Genomic DNA, 18,945 nt, shown 5'->3' with positions numbered 1-18,945 from the left:
GGATAGAGTTCTCTTCTTAGCTGGTGCAGTGCTGTGTTTTGGGTTTGGTGTGAGAACAGTGTTGATAATATACTGATGTTTTTAGTTGTTGCTAAGTAATGTTTATACTAAGTCAAGGACTTTTCAATTTCTTAGGCTGTGCCAGTGGGAGGGCTGGAGGGGCATGGGAGATTGCGAGGGGACGCCGCCAGGACAGGTGACCTGAACTGGCCAAAGGGACATTCCCTACCATGGGATGTTATGATGAGTATATAAACTGGGGGGGTTTGCTGGGAGCTGCTGCTCAGGGACTGGCTGGGCATCGGTCAGCGGGTGGTGAGCAACCGTATTGTGCATCACTTGAGAGAACTCTTGCCTTTGGATTTCATTCCTCTCCCCTTCTCCCTCCTTTTAATTATAACTGTTGTTATTATTATTATCATCATCATCATCATTATTATTATTATTATTGTTGTTGTTGTTGTTGTTTTTATTCCAATTATTGAATTGCTCTTATCTCAACCCTTAAGTTTTCCAATCCTTCCCTATTCTTTTCCCCATCCCTCCAGGGCAGGGGGAATGAGCAAGTGGCTGCGCAGTACTTAGCTACTGGCTGGGGTTAAACCATGACAGGGAGGAATTAAGGGAGTTACTCCTTGGGGTTTTTATTGTTTTTCTAGTCCCATCTAGTGAGTCATTTGTGGGTCACTTCCAAGTTGAGATAGTCTATGATACTATGATTTCAGTCATCCAGAAGTTTCAGTTTGAATTTTTGGGAGCAGCTAAAAGGTGACCCAGCAGAAACCACATGCCTCTCTGATCTGATGGAAATGAAGAGCTGTATCTGTGTTGATACTCTACATGTAGCTTTGTGTGTGTATGTGTTGTTTTTCAATTACTTGTTGCTATTCATACCTTCAAAACTCCTAAATAAAGTTTTGTTTATGTTAGTAATTTAACTCTCCCAGTTCATTTCAAGTAAATGGGCAGATCGTATTCTGTTTTCTGAGGTTAGGTTAAAAACTATGATGATAATGCCACGCAAGTTTTAGATGCATTTTCTCACAAGGGGTTTGTTTTAAAGAATATGTGGACAGCACCCATTTTGCGCAACATGAACTTCTTGGCCAACGATCTGCTTTGCTATGTTCTTTATAAAAGAAAAAATGCAAGACCCATTATTTCATTATTTTCACTACAAGCAAAACTGGCAATGTGGGTTTAGATCCATGTGCAGAAGGAGTACTATCATGTTATTACAAAGGTAAGCAGCTGCTCGTTGACCTACAGGTGGAAGGAAGCTGTGTGGGCCATGGTGAAGCACTCCAGAGTGCTCTCCTTCATCTAGTAGAAGTGCTTCCCTGTACTGAACGTGTGTTATTTGGGAGAGCAGGAGAACATGGGCTAGGCCTGGATCATGCTTGTGACCTGGCTTCTCAGGACCTGCTTGGCTGCCTGGTGGCAGCGGGTGAATCGTTTTTCAGTGAGTAGCAGAAATTTGGCTATTATTGAGCATTCAGTTACGAACAAATGATTCTCAAATACACCTGAACTAGAGACACACTAAAGTACATTTTATGTCATGCTAATCAAAATGCATTTTGGTACCTTTCAATGTTTTACAGGGCTTCCAGATTCATGCAATAGTGGATGCATTTCATGCAATATTTTATGTAACTTAAAATAGTGCTCTATAGTTGTTCTTATCCCCAGATATAGTGAAGAAAAGTGGATGCTTAAAATAAAAACAGCAAGCCACAAATGATTTTATGAAATGAAGTTGAAAACATGTGATGCCTCTTAAGAACATGTTTTCCGAAGGCAAAGGCTGCAATGACTTAAGAAAGTGCAGTCATGGCATCGCAGTGTGAAATCTTGGACAGGACTGTGCATTTTATCCAATTGACCCAGAATGAAATGAGCTGCGTTTGCATTATTCTTGATAACATGTTCTGGTGCTCTGAAAGGCGTGAGAAGTGCCTGCAAAGGGAATGAATTAACTCTAGAAAAGGTTAGTAGCTTGATGGAAAGCTGGAACTGGCACTGCTTTTTCTCAGACTGCTTTTTTGGAGTAAGGTCTGGTACCAGATGAAGTCAGGAAGTGCCTGTTGAAGAGGAGTGGGGCTTAGGCCTTAGGAGGTGTGAGAAAGGCCTGCAAGGCGATGGAGGTCTTTCACTTAAAATAGTTAATAGCCTGGGGTACATGACCACATCCTGGGATCCTGATCTCTCTGTTGCCCCTAACACGCTGCAGTTCTCATTAAGGACTTGTATTGGTGGTGGTCTGTTCCCAGCTGCCCTCAGCGTGGGTGCGGGTTGTGCCCAGGTGCAGAATCAAGTCGCGTTTGGGAAGCCAGTAGGAAATTCTCTCTGGTGTCTTAGTCCAGATGTAGTATGGCTGTGAGTGTTTTCTCTCTGGGTTGGGGAGGCACAGCATACGCCCCTACAGGCTCTTATTTTTTCCCATGAATTACTGCTTCAAAGGTCATGATACTCCTAGTTCATTTTGGAAACTTACTGTCTGGCTGTAAGTTTTGCCTAGGTAAAGCAAATCCTAAGAGTATGTTGTGGCCAATCCTATTTCTATGCTAGTCCAAATTGCAAGATACTTATCATCACTACCACTTTTTATTAAAAGCACAATCTTCATGTTTGACTTGAGTATTGGAGAATTGGGTAATGAGTCTCCGATTTCAGTCAACCAGTTCAACCAAGGAAGAGTCTGATCATGTTTTCAGTAATTTCAAAGAACTATGAGCAGAAATAGCATCAAATTGTTGAAGATCTGTGAATTCATCAGCATCTTTTAATGGACTAAGATTCTGTCATTTGCTTGAGAAGTGCATATTGAAGAAGCCAAGGAAAATTTTCAGAAGAGTTTGATCCTTTCTGCAAGCTTTAGCAAAAGATTCAGCTTTGGTCAACATAATTTTCTTTCCCTGTAAGCATGCTTGATCATGACTATTTTTGTCATCGTTATTAACTTTACTAACAGTATCGCTAGTTTCTTTGCACAGTTATTTAAATTTCTAAAAGTAGCTAGTTAGAGCCATACTGAGGAACTTTCATCAGAGGGTCCCTAGTCCAGCTACTTGTTCTCAGGTTCTAGTGAAATTTATCAGGGAGCAATACCACATAATGATCCAGCTTTTGATACCTAATAAGTAGTTGGGGTGCATTTGACACAAAGCTCAGTACTGAAATCCTTATTCTGATGCTCATTTTGCCTTCCATGGTGACAGTGTATTGCCACTGACTGTTTTATCCTGCAGCCTTTCAGCAGCTGCAGACTCGCACCTTTCCTTAGCAGAGCTTCCCTTCAAATTTTCATTATTCCATTTATTCTTCTTTTGGCCTGTGATGGCTCAACACAGAGTTGTGGGTGTCTTCTGCCGTGTACCATCCCTGAGTCTTTGGATCCCCTTACAAGCTGCAGCCACCTTTTCTAATGCTATTTTAACTTTTCTGCTATCTTTCTCTTCTATTTTTGCCTTTTACAGAGGCAAATTATTTGCTCAGAGCAGAAACAATGTATGACATTTTTGCTTAAGCCCCTTTCAGATATGTGCTTTCCTCATGCAAAATTTTTTTTGAGATACTAGAAATTGAAACCAAGTAATCCGGAACACCTACTTTCCTACTCCAGTGTATGCAGATAAGCCACAAAAGAAGAAAATCCCTACATGTCTATCTGTGGTCCTAGATAAATCCTCTACCCAAGCACTGTGATAAGCTTGAAGCTAGTACGCTCTTCATTTCAAATTTAGTGAGAATCTGAAGTGCTGACTTTGAGAAATACATGCAAGTACAGCAAATAGTCCACATGAGTGTACACAGATTTTATTCAAAGTTTTATTTTGTTTTTAATCAGGTTTGGTTATAAATCCATAAAAACTTAAGGCAGTGACAAATCTGTGTATGTTTTATAGCCTTGTGTTGATGGGGGGGGGGGGGGGGCGCGGGGAACAACAGAGCTTTATTTTAAATAGAGATGTTGGAAACTTCAGGGAAGGGCTGTCAGACATAACAATTTGGCCTGTAAATATATTTAGTGCCTAACTGTTGGGTTCTTGAGGATTTCTGTGACCTCAGGAAAGCAAGTGTTTGGTCTTGATGATCCTGTCCCATGGAGCCTTGTACTGTGGTTTCAACCCGAGCTGCCTCTGGCCTCCCCTTTCTCGAGAACGTGATGACCAAACGCATGTAAACCCTCCTGAGGGGCTGCTGCACGTCGTTATTACACACGGGCACAATGGCTGGAGTAGCACCAAGACTGGGACAAGAACGGAGAATTGCTAGAGATACCTCCACTGAACAAGAGACACAAAATCTCGTGTTGTCATGGGGTGTTTTATTTAGGACATTATATTTAATGTGGGATTCTTCTGGCTTTTAGCCATGTGCACAGTTAATTGTAATCTCATTTTGAGAAGAGGGAGAAGAAAAAGAATCCACCTTAGTAAAATGCATTAAAATAAACCTTAACTTCAGGAAGATCCTGAGTTGGTTGTAGCAATAACTTGGAAGAGCAGGGTTGGGCTTTTTTGATATTTTTTGTTGTTGTTGTTTTGGCCAGCCTGTTTTCCTCTGAAAACAGAGGTTATGCAGTTGTGCTTTCACTTCCTCTGTCCCCCCTTCCCTCCTTCCCAGCCTTGCTCAGTAACGCTGGACCTTGTCAGCCAGCTTCAACCAAATTTGACAGAGGGGATTTGGGCTCAAATACATTAAATCCTGGCAAATTTTTGCCTGAGTGGAAAGGTCTGTTGTGTCTCCTACAAAAGCTTCCGTGTGTGTATAGGCTTTAGTTGGCACAGGAGAATTTGTCGTGCAAGAGGGATGTGACCCAATGGCCCTCATGCAAGAAGAGCTTTTACCAGTACTGGTACATTATGGGACTGCTGAGCTCTACTCTCTTGGGTAATGAAGCGCTTGGTGGAGTTTCTGCAAAAGTTAGCACAAGCAAGTGAGTAGATACCCTCTCACAGTGACAGGGTGCCCCCAGTTACCTGTTCAGTGGTGCCTTTGTGGAGCAATTGCTCTGCTCCTGGCTTCAGCTGTCTCTGAGCTCTGTGGCTTCTGAAGATAGTCCTGTGCTGCTGGAGACCTAAGCGTGAGAGTAGGCAGGAGCCATTGTTTTTGCAGAAGGAGTCACGTGCTTCTCTGAGGGGCAGGAGGGCACAGCAGGGGGATCTGCTTGATAGATACTGGCAGCAGCCACGTGTGGGTCTGGTGGTTCTCCTCCTCTTTTGATTTCAAATGGTGAATATGGGTCTCATTACACACCTGAAAATTCATCCATGAGGCACAAACTTACTGAAAAGCAAGCTTCCTTGCTTCCACTGTTCAAGTAAATAGTCTTTGGCAGCTGTGAGCGAACATCTGGACAGAGCAAAGTAAGTGGGTAAAACTCTGACAGCCCTGATGCAATATTTTAAAGAAACAGCAGATTGCTGCGTCCTGTCTACATCCCTGCAGCTACTGCTGTGGCCATTGGAAATGCCACCTTGTCCAGCAGTGTCTTTTTCAGTGCCTTTTCAGCTTATGTTCATAGTCAGACCATATGAAAAAAGCCAAAAAAATTTGCTCTCAGATGCTCCAGAGTATTTTATATATTTCTTAATCCACAACTAACATGTCTTTCTGCAGTCTATGTTAGCATGTACACTGGACACAGACTCCAGATTTAAATTTATACAGTGGGGTGACAGACGAGGCGTATGCACATGTAATGGCTACATGTAAACACACTCTTGTTACAGTGTGAATGTGTCTTTAGGAGAAATGGTGTTTTGTTTGGCTATAATTTAATCTGCTTCTTGAAGAAAAATTGCTAGAAGGCCTAAAACAGTTCTTTCTGCTCAGGAACATATGCATTGTTTCACTAAAGTACTTTTTCAAAAGCAGCTCTACAAAAGCTTGCAAACTTGAGCGGTTTAACTTTAATCATCCCAGATGTTGGCTTTCATAGTGAGTTGCTGTTTGGGTTAGATACAAGCACCTTTTGGTCATAGAATGCAATGTTTCCTGCAGCAAGGACAAGTTTTTCTTGGAGTAATGAGAATAGCTTAGCCTACTTGGAATTAAAAATTATTGATTTGGGGAATTAAGTGTTGGAGGACAATGTTTTCTGGTTTGCAGGGTGGTCTTTCCAAAGCTGCGGTTGTATTTACTGGAAAAACTTGCCACCAGCAATGTTCAGAGCTCTGCAAGGCCTGTTGGCTCTGTATTGGCTCTTAATTAATGACCCACATTCTCACAGCTGCACTGAGACCTTCTGTGATGTGGCTGTACCAGGGGAAAACAATGGAGTTACTTATTTCCAGCTGTATCTGTCACATGAATAAAGGACGTGAATTTGTGCCAGAGTACGGTCGCTGTTGGCTGTAGTATGGAACTTTTGGGTTAGGGCGGGGGTGGGGTTTGTTAGCCAAGACAGTGTCATTTGTAAGACTTGGAGATCTGAGAACAAATGGCCAAGCTGTCTTCAAATGCAGCGTGTTGGGTTTGTCTCAAACACATTGTGTGTACAGAAAGCCCAGGTGGCCAGTTCTGGCTACAACGGCTGCATAGTTTGAAAAAACGGTTCAAGGCCCCATAGTGGAACACTTGAAATGAAATGGAATACAGCCTTTACTCTGGCATGTGCTAATTAATCTTTCAATGAAGCCAGCATATAGCTCTGCTTTCCTGCTGAAGCCACTCAAACTGTTCCTGGTGGCTCTGCCTCCAACAGTATGGTAGCAGCTATATTCTTACTTTTGCCACGAACTAAAAATGCTTGATAGGACATCATCAAAGCTGTGAATCTTTGATTGTGAACTGCTTCTGTCAAGCTTTTACCTAATTCCTCTAAGGTAACCTGTCAGTTGCCTCACAGATAGGGCAAGTCTTTAACGTGCACGATGAGGACAGTGTCTTCTGTGGAAATGTCTTCTGTAACTAATGTATTGGTGTAACCTTATATGTTTTACATGTGTTATTTTCATTTTTACACTTTAAACTCTTTTTTTCTGTACGTATTGAAAGTGTCAGTAATTGTTTTAATACATTTTGAGGTTACCTAAATGCAAGAAAGACAAGTAACATTTTACAGTGCTCAGACTCATTGCAAGCAGGTCTTTCAACAAGCTTGGGCTGAATGTGTGCTGACCTCAGGCTGTTTTGTTGTTCCAGACATTCAGCAACACCTGTGTAACCCTGGCTTTGACTGTTGCCAGTGAAAACTAGGCAAAATGTGGGTGGTTGTGTGTCTATTGAATAATCAAACCTCAAGAAACAGGAACTTCCTTGAACCACGCTATGTTGGGAGAAGTTGACACAGTGCTATTGATTTTAGCTCTGACTGGCATAATGGATGGAAGTGAGAATTGTGTCTGCTTGTGAGGGAGCAAGGTAACACACACGTGCTTGTATTTGCGAGTGTACACTCACGTGCATGCACACACAATTACGTAGCTAGACAGACTTTTTCAAGAAGCTGGGACACTCTTGCTGTGACAGACTTGTTAGAAGCTGGGACACTTTTGCTGGGGTTCAGCCTAGAGCGTGTTCCAAGAGGGTTTGCAAGAAACATTTGTGTGTTGTCCCAGCATTGCTGTAAATGCCAGAGCGATCCCATTGAGTGGGATCTTGGTCAGAGGCAATTCTGAGCAAATGAAGAGTGATTTAGAGCATGGTGCATTTAATTATTACTTTTTTTCCCCCAATGTCTATTCAGTGCTTTATGAATGTTTAACAGGGTCTTTTCACAGCCTCGTTAAGTGCCTTATTGAGCTATAATAGCCAGGAGTGCTGTTAGCAGTTCCAGCAGTAAGCATGGCCATGTATATTGTGTACCTGCCAAACAGCTGCTGGAGTTATGATGAACAAGGCAACGAGATCCTAGCATACTCATCAGAAACACATATCAGAGTCTACAAACTTCTGTTACTGATCAGCAGTGTCGGAAGATGATTCACATCTACTGCTTGCACCGTTTCAAACACTGTCAGAAATGGACCTCTGCAGCTGTTTGTGTTAGCCCTGATTTCATACTTCTGTACATACTAGAGAAACCAAGCTGAGTTACTGGCTACAGCCAGCCTCTATAGGAAGAGGGAAGGGCACTTACACTATGTCACACTGTAAATAAGCCCGCACACTTAAACTTAAGAGGTCATTCTGTTGCTGGCAGCTAATTCGTGATTTTCTTGCCAGAAGGATCATGTGCTGCTTGGGGCTGGCTCTGCAGAGGTGTCCTGTAGCTGGAGCTTGCTGGCTCTTGTTGGGATATCTCCACATTCCCATAGCCCTCATCTTCTCTGGCTGTTTGGGAGGAGACTGAATTGTCCAGCTTCTCCCTCTTACCTGCTTCCCTATCTCCCTTTTCCCTCTTGCCCCCACAGTTTTCCTGAGGGAAATAACTGCTTGCTGCTTTGCACTGTTGAAAGCTGTTCTTGGTTTCTGGACTCATGTTGTCCTAGAAAGAGATCATACCTTGAAAGCAAAATGCTGTTAGTGAAACACTGATAGAGCATGATATTCAGTACATGCTAGTATTTCTCTAGGGAGTAAAAATTTAAAGTTATGAAGTATGTGGGAGTTTGAGTAGGGATGTGACCATTTCATGTTGGTTGGGGGGATATAAAGCTGATGGACAGTATGCATAGGTGTATTATTAAAAAGGCTCACTAACATGCCGGCTCTCCTTTTATTATGGTTATGATGATGATGATGGGTTGTTTTTTTTTTAACTCCTCCTTGGATGGCTCCTAATTCGTAATATTCAGAAATAACTGTTCAGCATTTTTACTGTCAGTGGTTCAATACTGACACAGAAGGAAAACCATTAGGCAAGCAATAGCAAATGCTTGTCAAAAGGTCCTTTTGAGATTTACTCAGTGTTCTGATCATGTAAGTGTTGAGATCACAGCACGTCCATGCATTTTCTGTGTCAACACTCTGCCCTTTTGGCAGGCCCTTTGAGGCTCCTAGTAATTTCTAATATGAAGACTCAATAGCACCGATGTCACTTAAATACCTTCTTAAATGCTGGTAAGAGACTTGTGTTGGAGATTGTTTATAACCAGGGATCTGCTCACACCCATGGAGTCATTCATGCATGAATGGGAACTCTGGTACTGGGAGGTGTGTGATCCTGGTTCCGTGGCGTCATGTCCCTCTTCTTCCTCAGCTGATGGATGTCAAAAATAATGGGTTAAATGTGGGACAAGTAGGCAGGTAAAAAGAAACAAATGCTTTCTTTTCCTGTTCTGTGCCAAGGAGCCATGAGAATGCCCTCCTGGAGTTTGCTGGCAAAGAGGGACAGGAGTAAGAAATGAGAGCATTTTTTTTGCAGGACCCCAGCCAGGCTGTAGAGAGGGGCGAGGAGTGAGGGTTTCAGGACTTTCATACTCTGTCTTCTTCTGCATGGAGTGGGTTTCCCCTTTATGCCCATCTGGCATGCAGCACAACTTGTGTGCACGTGTTCACAGTGAAAAAACATTCAGTCTCCAAACTAATACCTTTGCTGTCATGCACACCTTGTGACATATGCCTTTCTTGTCTCCACTTGCAGTTTTTTATCAGGATGGGTGGGGGCTTGAGATAAGAAATCATAAATCCACATAGAAGTGACTCAGACATATAATCTGTTGTTGGGAGCATGAGCATGGTGCTGTCTCTCCCTGCATCCTTGTGTTTTGCATGAGAGTCCAGCTCTGGAGAAGCGAGAGCTCCTCGGAGGGCTGAATGCCATAGTTAGCTCAGAAAATTCACCTTGAAATGATTAATTTTGTTACTTGATGAATGGGGAAACCTTGCTACTTGGAGAGCGGATTATCAAGCCTAAGCCAGAAACTGAGAAATCCATGTGAATAAGGCTTTTTATTTTATTTTATTTTTATTCCCCACCAACGTGAAGTGCCGAGTAGATACTTTCCACTAAGCTCACAGTAGTACTTGACTTGGAAGCATAGGATCATCTCCTAGAATTCCTTGTGTCTCAGCAAGGACTAAAATATCTTGCCTGGAAAAAAAATAATCTAGCTTTTAAAGCAGCACTATTCTGTAGGTTGTGTTGATTATTGCTTTGTGCTGGATGACTGTGATTTTTGGCATGCAGTGTCACATACCAAATTCCCAAAATAAAATGCTACATGATATTCTAAGAGCTTTTAGGAAGCTTTAAAAAGGGATTTGTCCACTGAGTCGGTATCTCTTCTGGTGAAGCCAAGTGATGCAGCAGGAATGGTTTAAGACGAGGAAACTAGTCAGCAGATAATTAGTCTTTTTAAATAAGCACAAGGAGAAAAAAAGAAAACCTTCCATCAGTCTCATGTTTGTAAAAGTTGTCAGCAATCCTGCTTTGATTGTAAAGGGTTTACAGCTATACGTTTGAATAGCTAAAACATCTGTTCAGCAACGTTGTGAAATCCTTGTGTTCGGAACCCCTGATAAGGGGGACTGCTGAGCAATTGGCTCATAGAGGCTCTGGAGGCAGCAAGGGCTGTACATGCAGTGGTCACTGCTTGCCTTTCCTCCTCCTGGTCAGAGGAAAACGTAGGAGACAGCTATTACTTACATGTGATTTTCCTTTGCAAGGGAGAGAGCAGGAAGTGCCTAGGAAATGGTTCACAACAGAAACCTGGAGTTATAAGTAGGAGAGAGGAGGAGGAGAGCCTATGGATGCACTCTGTGAACAGCTGAAATACTGATACCACAGCAGCAGAGGAAAACTGGGCTTCTGCGAGAGCGAGCACGTCCCCAGCTGTCCTGATGGAAGGAGAGACGGGACCCGAGGCCAAGAGAAAAGCCAGCAAAGCCACATGGATCGCCCTCGGTATCTTTGTGAGTGGCACCGTTGTGCTTGGCACCATGCTTTTCCTGGGTAAGTGAAAAGGTCGAGGCTAACCTGAACGCTACCCTCCCCAGCCTGTCTGCTTGGTGCCAATGTTTGTGCTGCACAGCTTGTATTGGTGAAAATCTCGATCTTTTCTCCCCCCCCCCCCCCCCCCCGCCCGTTTTATCTTTATCTTGAAATGCAAGTGCATCAGGAAAGGGATTTGTTGTGGGAACACTAGAGCTGGAAGATGCAGTGTGAGCTCACATAAGTTTTTGAATGCTGAATTTAAATTTGCATACTCAGTGGAATGTGTTCTAGCCAGGATTGGGTGCTTTGGCAGAACGGGGAGTGATGGGTGAGATACCATGTATCAGTAATGCTGATTAGAAACTCACATAATGTGACCGACGTGGACTAACAGTCTCTGTTTCCTGAAAATGAATCTGTAGCGCACACGTTTTATGGAAACTTTTGGGGTTTCCTTCATTTGGTTTTCATTTAGGGCTTGACTAAAATTCCTGCAGAAGGCTTGAATAATGCATATGTTTGCACATTTTTTAGATCTTTCTCTTCTTCTGCGATGAATTGCAAAGTTGTCTTTGCAAAAATCATGAAGGGTGCATCTGGGATGAAATTAAAAGGTTGTGATCAGATTTATAAGCTGTAACTGGACACAACAGGGAAGGAATTAATTTTTCCTCTCTGGGATTTGGAATCATCTGTAGACCAGTTTTGTTGGACTATCACGTGGAAGCATATGCCTACACCTACGAAATGATGTGTCCTGTACCCAGGACCACCAAGCAGAGAAGAGAAAGCAGCGTTGTGTCCTCTAGGAACCTGCAGAGACAGACCCTCTTTTGGAATAATTCAGCACAACTTTTCATTTCTTTAGACCGAGACAGATTTCCCTGGACCGGAGGGAACTTAGCCTTTAAGTGTACCTTTTGCTTCCCTCTGATCCTTTATGATCTTTTGATCTTGTTTGAAAAGTCTGCTTCATTTATATCACAACAGAGGCAATTATGCCAGGTTTTCTGTAGAATATTTAAAGCACCAGGCTTGCACTCAGTGGTTCTCTGCTCTAGACCAAATTCTGCAAACATGTGCAGGCAAGTAACATTTGTGTATGTGAGTAATCCCTCTCAATTCAGCGAAACTCTTTATAAATGTGAGTAGGATTCAGTCTTCAACTTGTTAGTCCAAAATATTTTTTCTAGATGAAAAATAATGTTTTCAGTTGAAGAATACAATAGCAAACACCAAGGAGTAATGAAGAGACTTTATTTCTTCTTTTTAGCACTATTTCATTTATTCCTTGTAAAAAGCAAGAGATATTTACCAGCGTAGCTTGTCAGAGGTAAAAGTATGCATAGACCAGACGTGAAAATTCAAGCAAATATATTAATTCTTAGAGATAGTTTCCTAAGTGTGCTGAGGCCTATTCCGTAGCCAGGGATTCAGTGTCAAAATTTGCATTGGCATAACTGCTAAGAAAATAAAAATGCTGGTCTTGGGTCAACCAAAATGTTTTTATTATTTGTTTGGAAATCGTCTGAGGTCTCCAAATAAAAGAATAAAGGAAAAAAGTTAAATTGTTTTGGTTTAACATTCTCTCAATGCAATGTTTCCATATTCCATTGTGACACTCTGTGTTGTTTGTACATTTGAGTTTAACTCTTCCTTAGTTTTGTTAAATTGCAGAAAAGACGACCAGTATTTCTGGTCATGTGAAATATTTCAGGCACCTCAAGGTGACTTTTCTTCAATCTGCAAAAATTGCTGTTTCTGGTAGACCTGAAACAATTTCCCTTCAATTTTCCAGCCTGAGGAGTGAAACATAGCCCCCTCCTGCTTTTCTTCTTTCTTCTCAGTCTTCCTGCAACTCTAAGAGGAATCTGGGAGAATCACATATTTTTATTTACTGTTACTTGCTCGTACCAGCTGTAGCGATACCATGACTCCAGCAGAGAGCTACTAGGGGAGTCCCTTGGCATCGCACGGCAAACATCCGCGGCCTTCGGAACTCCAGAGAGTGCTGTGGACTCTGGCAGGACAGGGGCCACCTCCTTCTTGGGAGCTGGGGCCAGAGCAAAAGGAAGCAGATTCCTCTCCAGTTCCCTTGGGCTTCCTTTGAACCCCAGTTTGGTAGCCTCTCGTCCTGACTTGATAGCCCTTTGGACCTCTCAGGTTATAGGAACATCCACATTATTTGCACCTTCATGTTTTATGCCTTTTCCCCTTTCAGATTTTTTGAAGGGACTTAATTACAGTGTATATTTGCCTAAGAATCTGGAAGCAGGCTTATAAGGGAAGAAGCCAGGACACTGGACGTCATAACCACAACTGCAGGCGATAATGTACTGAATAGTTCTCTTAACAACAGAAAAAAAAAAAAAACAACAAACAAACCAAAAAGGCAAGGGAACAAAACCAACCAAAGTTTTTCAATCAAATGTAGCTGTTAATTAAAAAGCAAACATTACTGCCAAAGAATTTTTTCATTTGCTCTAATGATGAAGTTGTAAATGGAACAAAGCCAGCTGAAATTCTATTTTGCTTTTATTTATGAGTATGAAAACTGCAAGGGCTACTTCAGATTCTTTACTGAAAGGGCTATTTCAGATTCTTTTTTGTTCTCCCTCATTTTCCATCAAGTGCAAAAGAATTCAATAGCATCTGGGATTTCCTCTCCTTTCTCTGCTTTGTTAAGAAAAAAAGTCTAGCAACCTTTCAAAACCTGGACAGGTTCTAAAAGGCTAAGTTTAAAGCGGGGAAAAGTTGATTCAGGAGGAGTACAACACTTAACTAATAGGCACTTACTTGTATTTCATGTGGTTCAGAATTTATTCTGGAGACCTCTACTTCTCTATTTTCTACTGTTCATCAATATTGCAATGACAATCTTTGTATGCCTCAAAATCTCGTGTATTTATTAGCTAATTTCCAAAGGTTGTTGAGGTGGTGTGTTTCACTGACTCAATGCAAGCCTTGGTAAAGTTCTCCAGAAATAGTTTTACATTCTCAGTTTCTAAGAAAATTTCATTGAAATCTATCTGTCACTAATTGCCATTAAAGATATGAGGTTGGAAGAGGTGAAACAGCTTTATATTAAATTCTAGCTTTAGTGTTTTTTATAGTAAAATTTTGTTGTGCTGAAATACGATTTCACATTTTCCTATCCCTTTTGAATAATATATAACTACAGGAGCAACTGCTTTGTAACTGTTAGCATTGGTAAAGCTATGATACCTTAATATATTCCACTGTTGGGGTTTGGGTTTTTGGTTTGTTTGTTTGTTGTTGTTTTGTTTTTTATTTTATTTTTGCCATAGACTGAGTTAGTAAAATAGTGAATATAATGAGACATTTCTGCATTGCTTCATGTCTACTGAGCACACCTACTGAGTCTTATTTCATCTAGCCCTTGGGACTCTCCCATCCTCATCCCAAGTATCAATTATCTGCGTATTTGCTGCCTGGCAGCAGTGTCTGAAATTAGCAATTCCTATGCTTAAGTTTCAGTGGCAGCTGTAATACACATTTTTAAAGGATGAACAAAATTAACTGACAATTTCATAGTTCTTGACAGCAAGGTTTTTTGGAAGAAATACAATTACTGTGCTTTTGGGAGACAGTTCAGGCAGACTGTGCCTTATAAACCACAGCTATGCCTGTGCCCATGGCTATCTGGTTTATTCCAGGCTGGAATAAGGGGACCCTGAAAGCCAGGTGGTGCTGGGCAGCAGGAGGAGGTGCAGCAGGGCAGTGTGAGCCCTGCAGCTGTGGAGCAGCCATGGAAACCCTGCAGAAGGTGGCTAGATAGCTCCGTGTTGCATTGCCAGCTGTGAAAGGTGCACCTCTGGGAGATAATAACAACAAGGAGTAATTGTTAGTATCGTGGTGGCACTCGCTGACAGTGAGTAAGCCTGAAGTGTCATTGCTCCAGGTGCTGTGCAAACGTACACTGAGAGGCAGCTCCGTGCTGCCAATGAGCAAAGACAGAGGAAGGAGAAAGAAGGCACAGGAGGGGGAAACTATTTGTTGTGAGCTGCAGTATTTACTTAATATATGTTCTAACTGTTTTAAATCCATGTACTCAGAGATGCATTAGGGCCAGAGCTTGCACAGACATTTGAACGATCAAGTACACAACGTTTGGCTGCATTGGTCAAAATTCATTACGAATTATTTTATTATGTTTTTCCATTTTGCAGTTAGCCAAGGTCTTATAAAGTTTCATCCAAAGCAACAGTACTGTTTGACCTCAGAATGCATTGAAGCTGGTAAGCAACAATTTTATCCTCTCTATTATATCATGATTATAGTATGTTAATGCGATATTTATACTGTTTAAATTTTTCCTATGATGTATTTTATTCAGACAGTTTCATAAATAATGAGGGGGAAGGGGACCTAAACTTTTTAAAAAGTCACCGTTTGAGCTGCTGCAGATCTGTTTATTTTCTATAATTAACATTAATGGTTTAAATTGCTTTAACTCTGTCCTGCTCACGTTATCTCAGTTTCCCATAGGGCTTATTTATTTTTTAAATAGGAAACAAAACATTGAGTGACTTGACGTTCACGTGTATTTTGTTGTTTCCTGCCCAGTAGTCAGAAAACCAGCAAGTGAATTGTTAATCACAGAGGTTCTTTAGGGCCAGATCTTGCACAGATTTGCACAATTGTAGTGTGGTGACTACGACTCAAAATATGCAACTACATCCATATTGGCAGGCTCTTTTCCCCACACAGAGATACATGTGGTAACCCTTACAGAGCTGGGACATCTGTTAGTATTAAATGCCAGCTAAAGGGACCAGGCTTGGTAGGACCTGAGACACACCCATTTCACACTCATCATTTTTGACAGAGTTTTGCTTACACTAAATCAATGAGAGTTTTATCATGAAGTGTAAAGAGAACAAAGATCAAACGATAGTTACCACCTCTGGAAAGCTGCCCCTAGAGCTGATTTTTTAAATTTGTTTTATTGGAAACAAAGTGGACATTGTGTGAACTTTATGAGAGTGTTTGTTTCCATTCTGAACCATATTGAGCTGATGCTGTGAGGTGTTTGGCTTGTGTTTGAAATCCTGACAAATTCTGTGGGGCACCATAAAATGAAAAATTTGCAGATTTCAGCATTACAAGGCCGTTTCTTGCCATTCCGCTTCCACCCTGTGCTGCGCTGACAGTGCTCTTGGCCGCCTTGGGCACGACCCTCCGGAGCTGATTGCTGAATGAGTGCAAATATCTAAGTAAAGTGGGATGACTAATCAGAATACCACCACCCTTAAACCTCACCCCACCCACCACCCCCAAATAAAAAGTGTGGGGCCTTCATCTTTAGCTTCAGAACAACAAAAAAGAGTCATTTAAGGTGTTTGAACCTGAATTGGCTTTCTTCTTCTCACGTGCACACAAAAGTAACATGGATTTTTTTGTAAGCTCAGCAGAAGTTGGGATTTTGCACGAGGGCAGACTTGGACACCCACACGACCTGCCTGTTTTAGCTCAGAGTGCTCTCTGTAGTGACTACGTAGTGTCTCAAGACCTGAGCCCTGACTTGCTGAACAGTTTTTCAGGAGAGAAAGAAAATTGCCAAGGACCAAAATGTCTTCAGTGTGGTCAGTTTGAGAGTTTCTAATGTGAGAGAGAGAATTACAGCTGAGGCATAGAAATATTGTAGGAAGAATTACTCTAAGTGGATGAATAAGAGTTACTAGATGCTAGAAATAGTACCATGAAGTCTGTAAAGGTTACCAGATTTCCTGCTAGGATTTTTAATTAGTTATTTGGATAAGCCTCAAACACATGGTCATTTAGCCAAAATATGTCCAGTATCCACATATTCTGCTTTACTCGACCTACGTAGATTTATGCCACAATCACTATAATGCATGAAAGGGGTAATGGTTTTAAACTAAGAGAGTAGATTTAGACTAGATAAAAGGCAGAAATTTTTTACCACAATGCTGGTGAAACACCGGAGCAGGCTGCCCAGAGAGGTGATAGATGCCCGGTCCCTGGAAACATTCAAGGCCAGGCTGCATGGGGCTCTGAGCAACCTGGTCTAGTTGAAGATGTCCCTGCTCATTGGGATTGGGCTAGGTGGCCTACAAAGATCCTTTTCAACCCAAACCATTCTCTGATTCTATGATTAGATACTCAAAAGCTCTTAAGTCTCTGGCTTGTCAGATTGATCACACTTTTACCAGTCTCATCTGCAATAGCAACTGGCAGGAGTGCAGTCACAAAATGAAGATGAAAATACACTTATCTTTTCCACTGAATGGTAGGTCAGAACTTGATTTGTTTTCTTGTGCAGCTATTCAGCTAAAGGTAAACAGCGCATAATTTCTGGAATATAAATTACAATCAGCTCGATATGTATGGCTACGAAATTCCTCAGGCAATTAATTCTATCATGGCAACAGTGGGAGTGTCTGGCTCCAGCGGTTTACATTCCTGTAGTGCTAGGTTCAATGGTCTTTGCTGTGTGGCACTCAAGAACATTCGTTGGAGACATTTTGTCTTTTTTGCTTCTCGTGTAGGTACTGTTAGATGCTAGAGAAACTAGGTGGTATTCTTGCTGGTCTTTAAAAAATGGCAGAGATCAGGGCGCACATCTGTCCTAGAACATCACGGCTTAGCTTGCAAGTGAGGTCAGCATCACGCTGCAGATACTGGTAAATGTTACTCATCATTTCTGGACTGTGGCCTTGTCTAATTCTCTATTTACAAAAAAGTGTTCCACAGAATCTATGTGGTATCTTTTTTACAGCTGCTGGCATCCTAAGCAAGATAAATCAATCTGTAGACCCATGTGAGAATTTTTATCGATTTGCATGTGACGGCTGGGTATATAATCACCCTATTCCTGAAGACATGTCAAACTATGGTGTTTATCCTTGGCTGCGACACAATGTGGACCTCAAACTAAAGGGTAAGTATGTAATTTCTGAAAGTGTTTGGTTGGCTCGTCACCGTAGCTTGTTAGTTGGCTGGTTTTGAAATGAATAAAGACTGCCCTTCTTTCTGATCCTTGGATAATATTCAACAGCCCAACCTGAAATTCTCTTTTAAGTTTGTTTTTGTTGTTTTTTTATTGAAATAACACTGTAAGTGAATTATAACAGAATTTGGGAGGAAGAGTACAGCTGCTGAAAATTCTACCAGTTAGGAATGGAGGGATGAAAGGATATTCCTTATATGAAAGGAAAAGGTGAGGAGATTTGAACTCTTTCCCTCTCGCAGTAGACAGGTAGACCAGGGTGCAGGAGCACAGCATACACGTTTAAGAATGTACCAGATCCAGACAAACATCAGCCTAGGACAGCACTCTGCCGCTAACAGTGGCCAATAGTGGGAAAAGTATATAATAAGGCAAAACCAGAGTGATATTTTCCAGTATACCTACCTAGCTTTTGTCAGGAGGCAATTTTCAGGCTTCCGGAGACGGGGGTTGTTGGGGTGTTGTGTTTCCTCCGCGTTGCCATTCAAGCTGCCATAGAAGTGCCTGAGCTATCATCAGTGAAACAGGAGGCTGCTGAAGAATGTGTGTCTGGAGGGAAAAATAGCCCCAGGGTGGAAATGTGTAGGAAGAGAGGTATTTTAATTTGTGTGACTTGACTTTGTGCTATACTCTGCAGCAAGGCCACCTCATCAGGAAGCTGTGCAGACCAACTGGGGAGAAACGGTGATGATTATTGTTGGGTAGGAAAACCCTGGGAAGATTCTTACGATCTTCACTAAAACAAATCATGTGAAAGATCGGAGGTGTGCAAGATTTGTTATTGTTGTTGGTGTGCTTGACCATGGCGTACCTTGAGTGTGTCATTGACCTCTTGGTTGACATAAGAGCCTGCTTTCAGCCACCACAGAGCAGAGGTCAGTTTTAGGATGTTGTGCTTAAACATAGCATTTATTTTTCTCTTGTATACATTTCTTTTGTATACATTTCTCTTATATACATTTCTCATATATATTTTGTACATGTGTGTGTGTAGACGTCAAAGCCCTTCTCTGCTTGCTTTCTTCAGTCATGTCATATCCAATTTTCACATTGTTACGTATTTTAAAAGCTGCATTCAATTTCAGAATATGATTTTGGAATTTCAGCATAGGATATGATCGAT

At 41.7% G+C, this 18,945-nt stretch overlaps 1 protein-coding gene across 2 annotated transcripts in view; it reads left to right on the top strand.

Moving 5' to 3' along the window:
• Nucleotides 1-4,923: 4,923 nt before the first annotated feature.
• Nucleotides 4,924-18,945, top strand: part of PHEX (phosphate regulating endopeptidase X-linked) — a 134,623-nt gene continuing 120,601 nt past the window's right edge. For both annotated transcript variants that reach the window (XM_080377574.1, XM_080377573.1), the window contains exons 1-3: nt 4,924-10,846; nt 15,019-15,087; nt 17,592-17,753. In XM_080377574.1, coding sequence (XP_080233700.1) covers nt 10,735-10,846; nt 15,019-15,087; nt 17,592-17,753 — 343 coding nt within the window. In that variant the 5' untranslated portion in view covers nt 4,924-10,734. The remainder of the gene's footprint in view (nt 10,847-15,018; nt 15,088-17,591; nt 17,754-18,945) is intronic.

The sequence above is a fragment of the Falco punctatus genome, assembly GCF_963210335.1.
Source record: "Falco punctatus genome assembly, chromosome: 2".
NCBI lineage: Eukaryota > Metazoa > Chordata > Aves > Falconiformes > Falconidae > Falco > Falco punctatus.
This window is presented reverse-complemented; position numbering and strand designations above follow the sequence as displayed.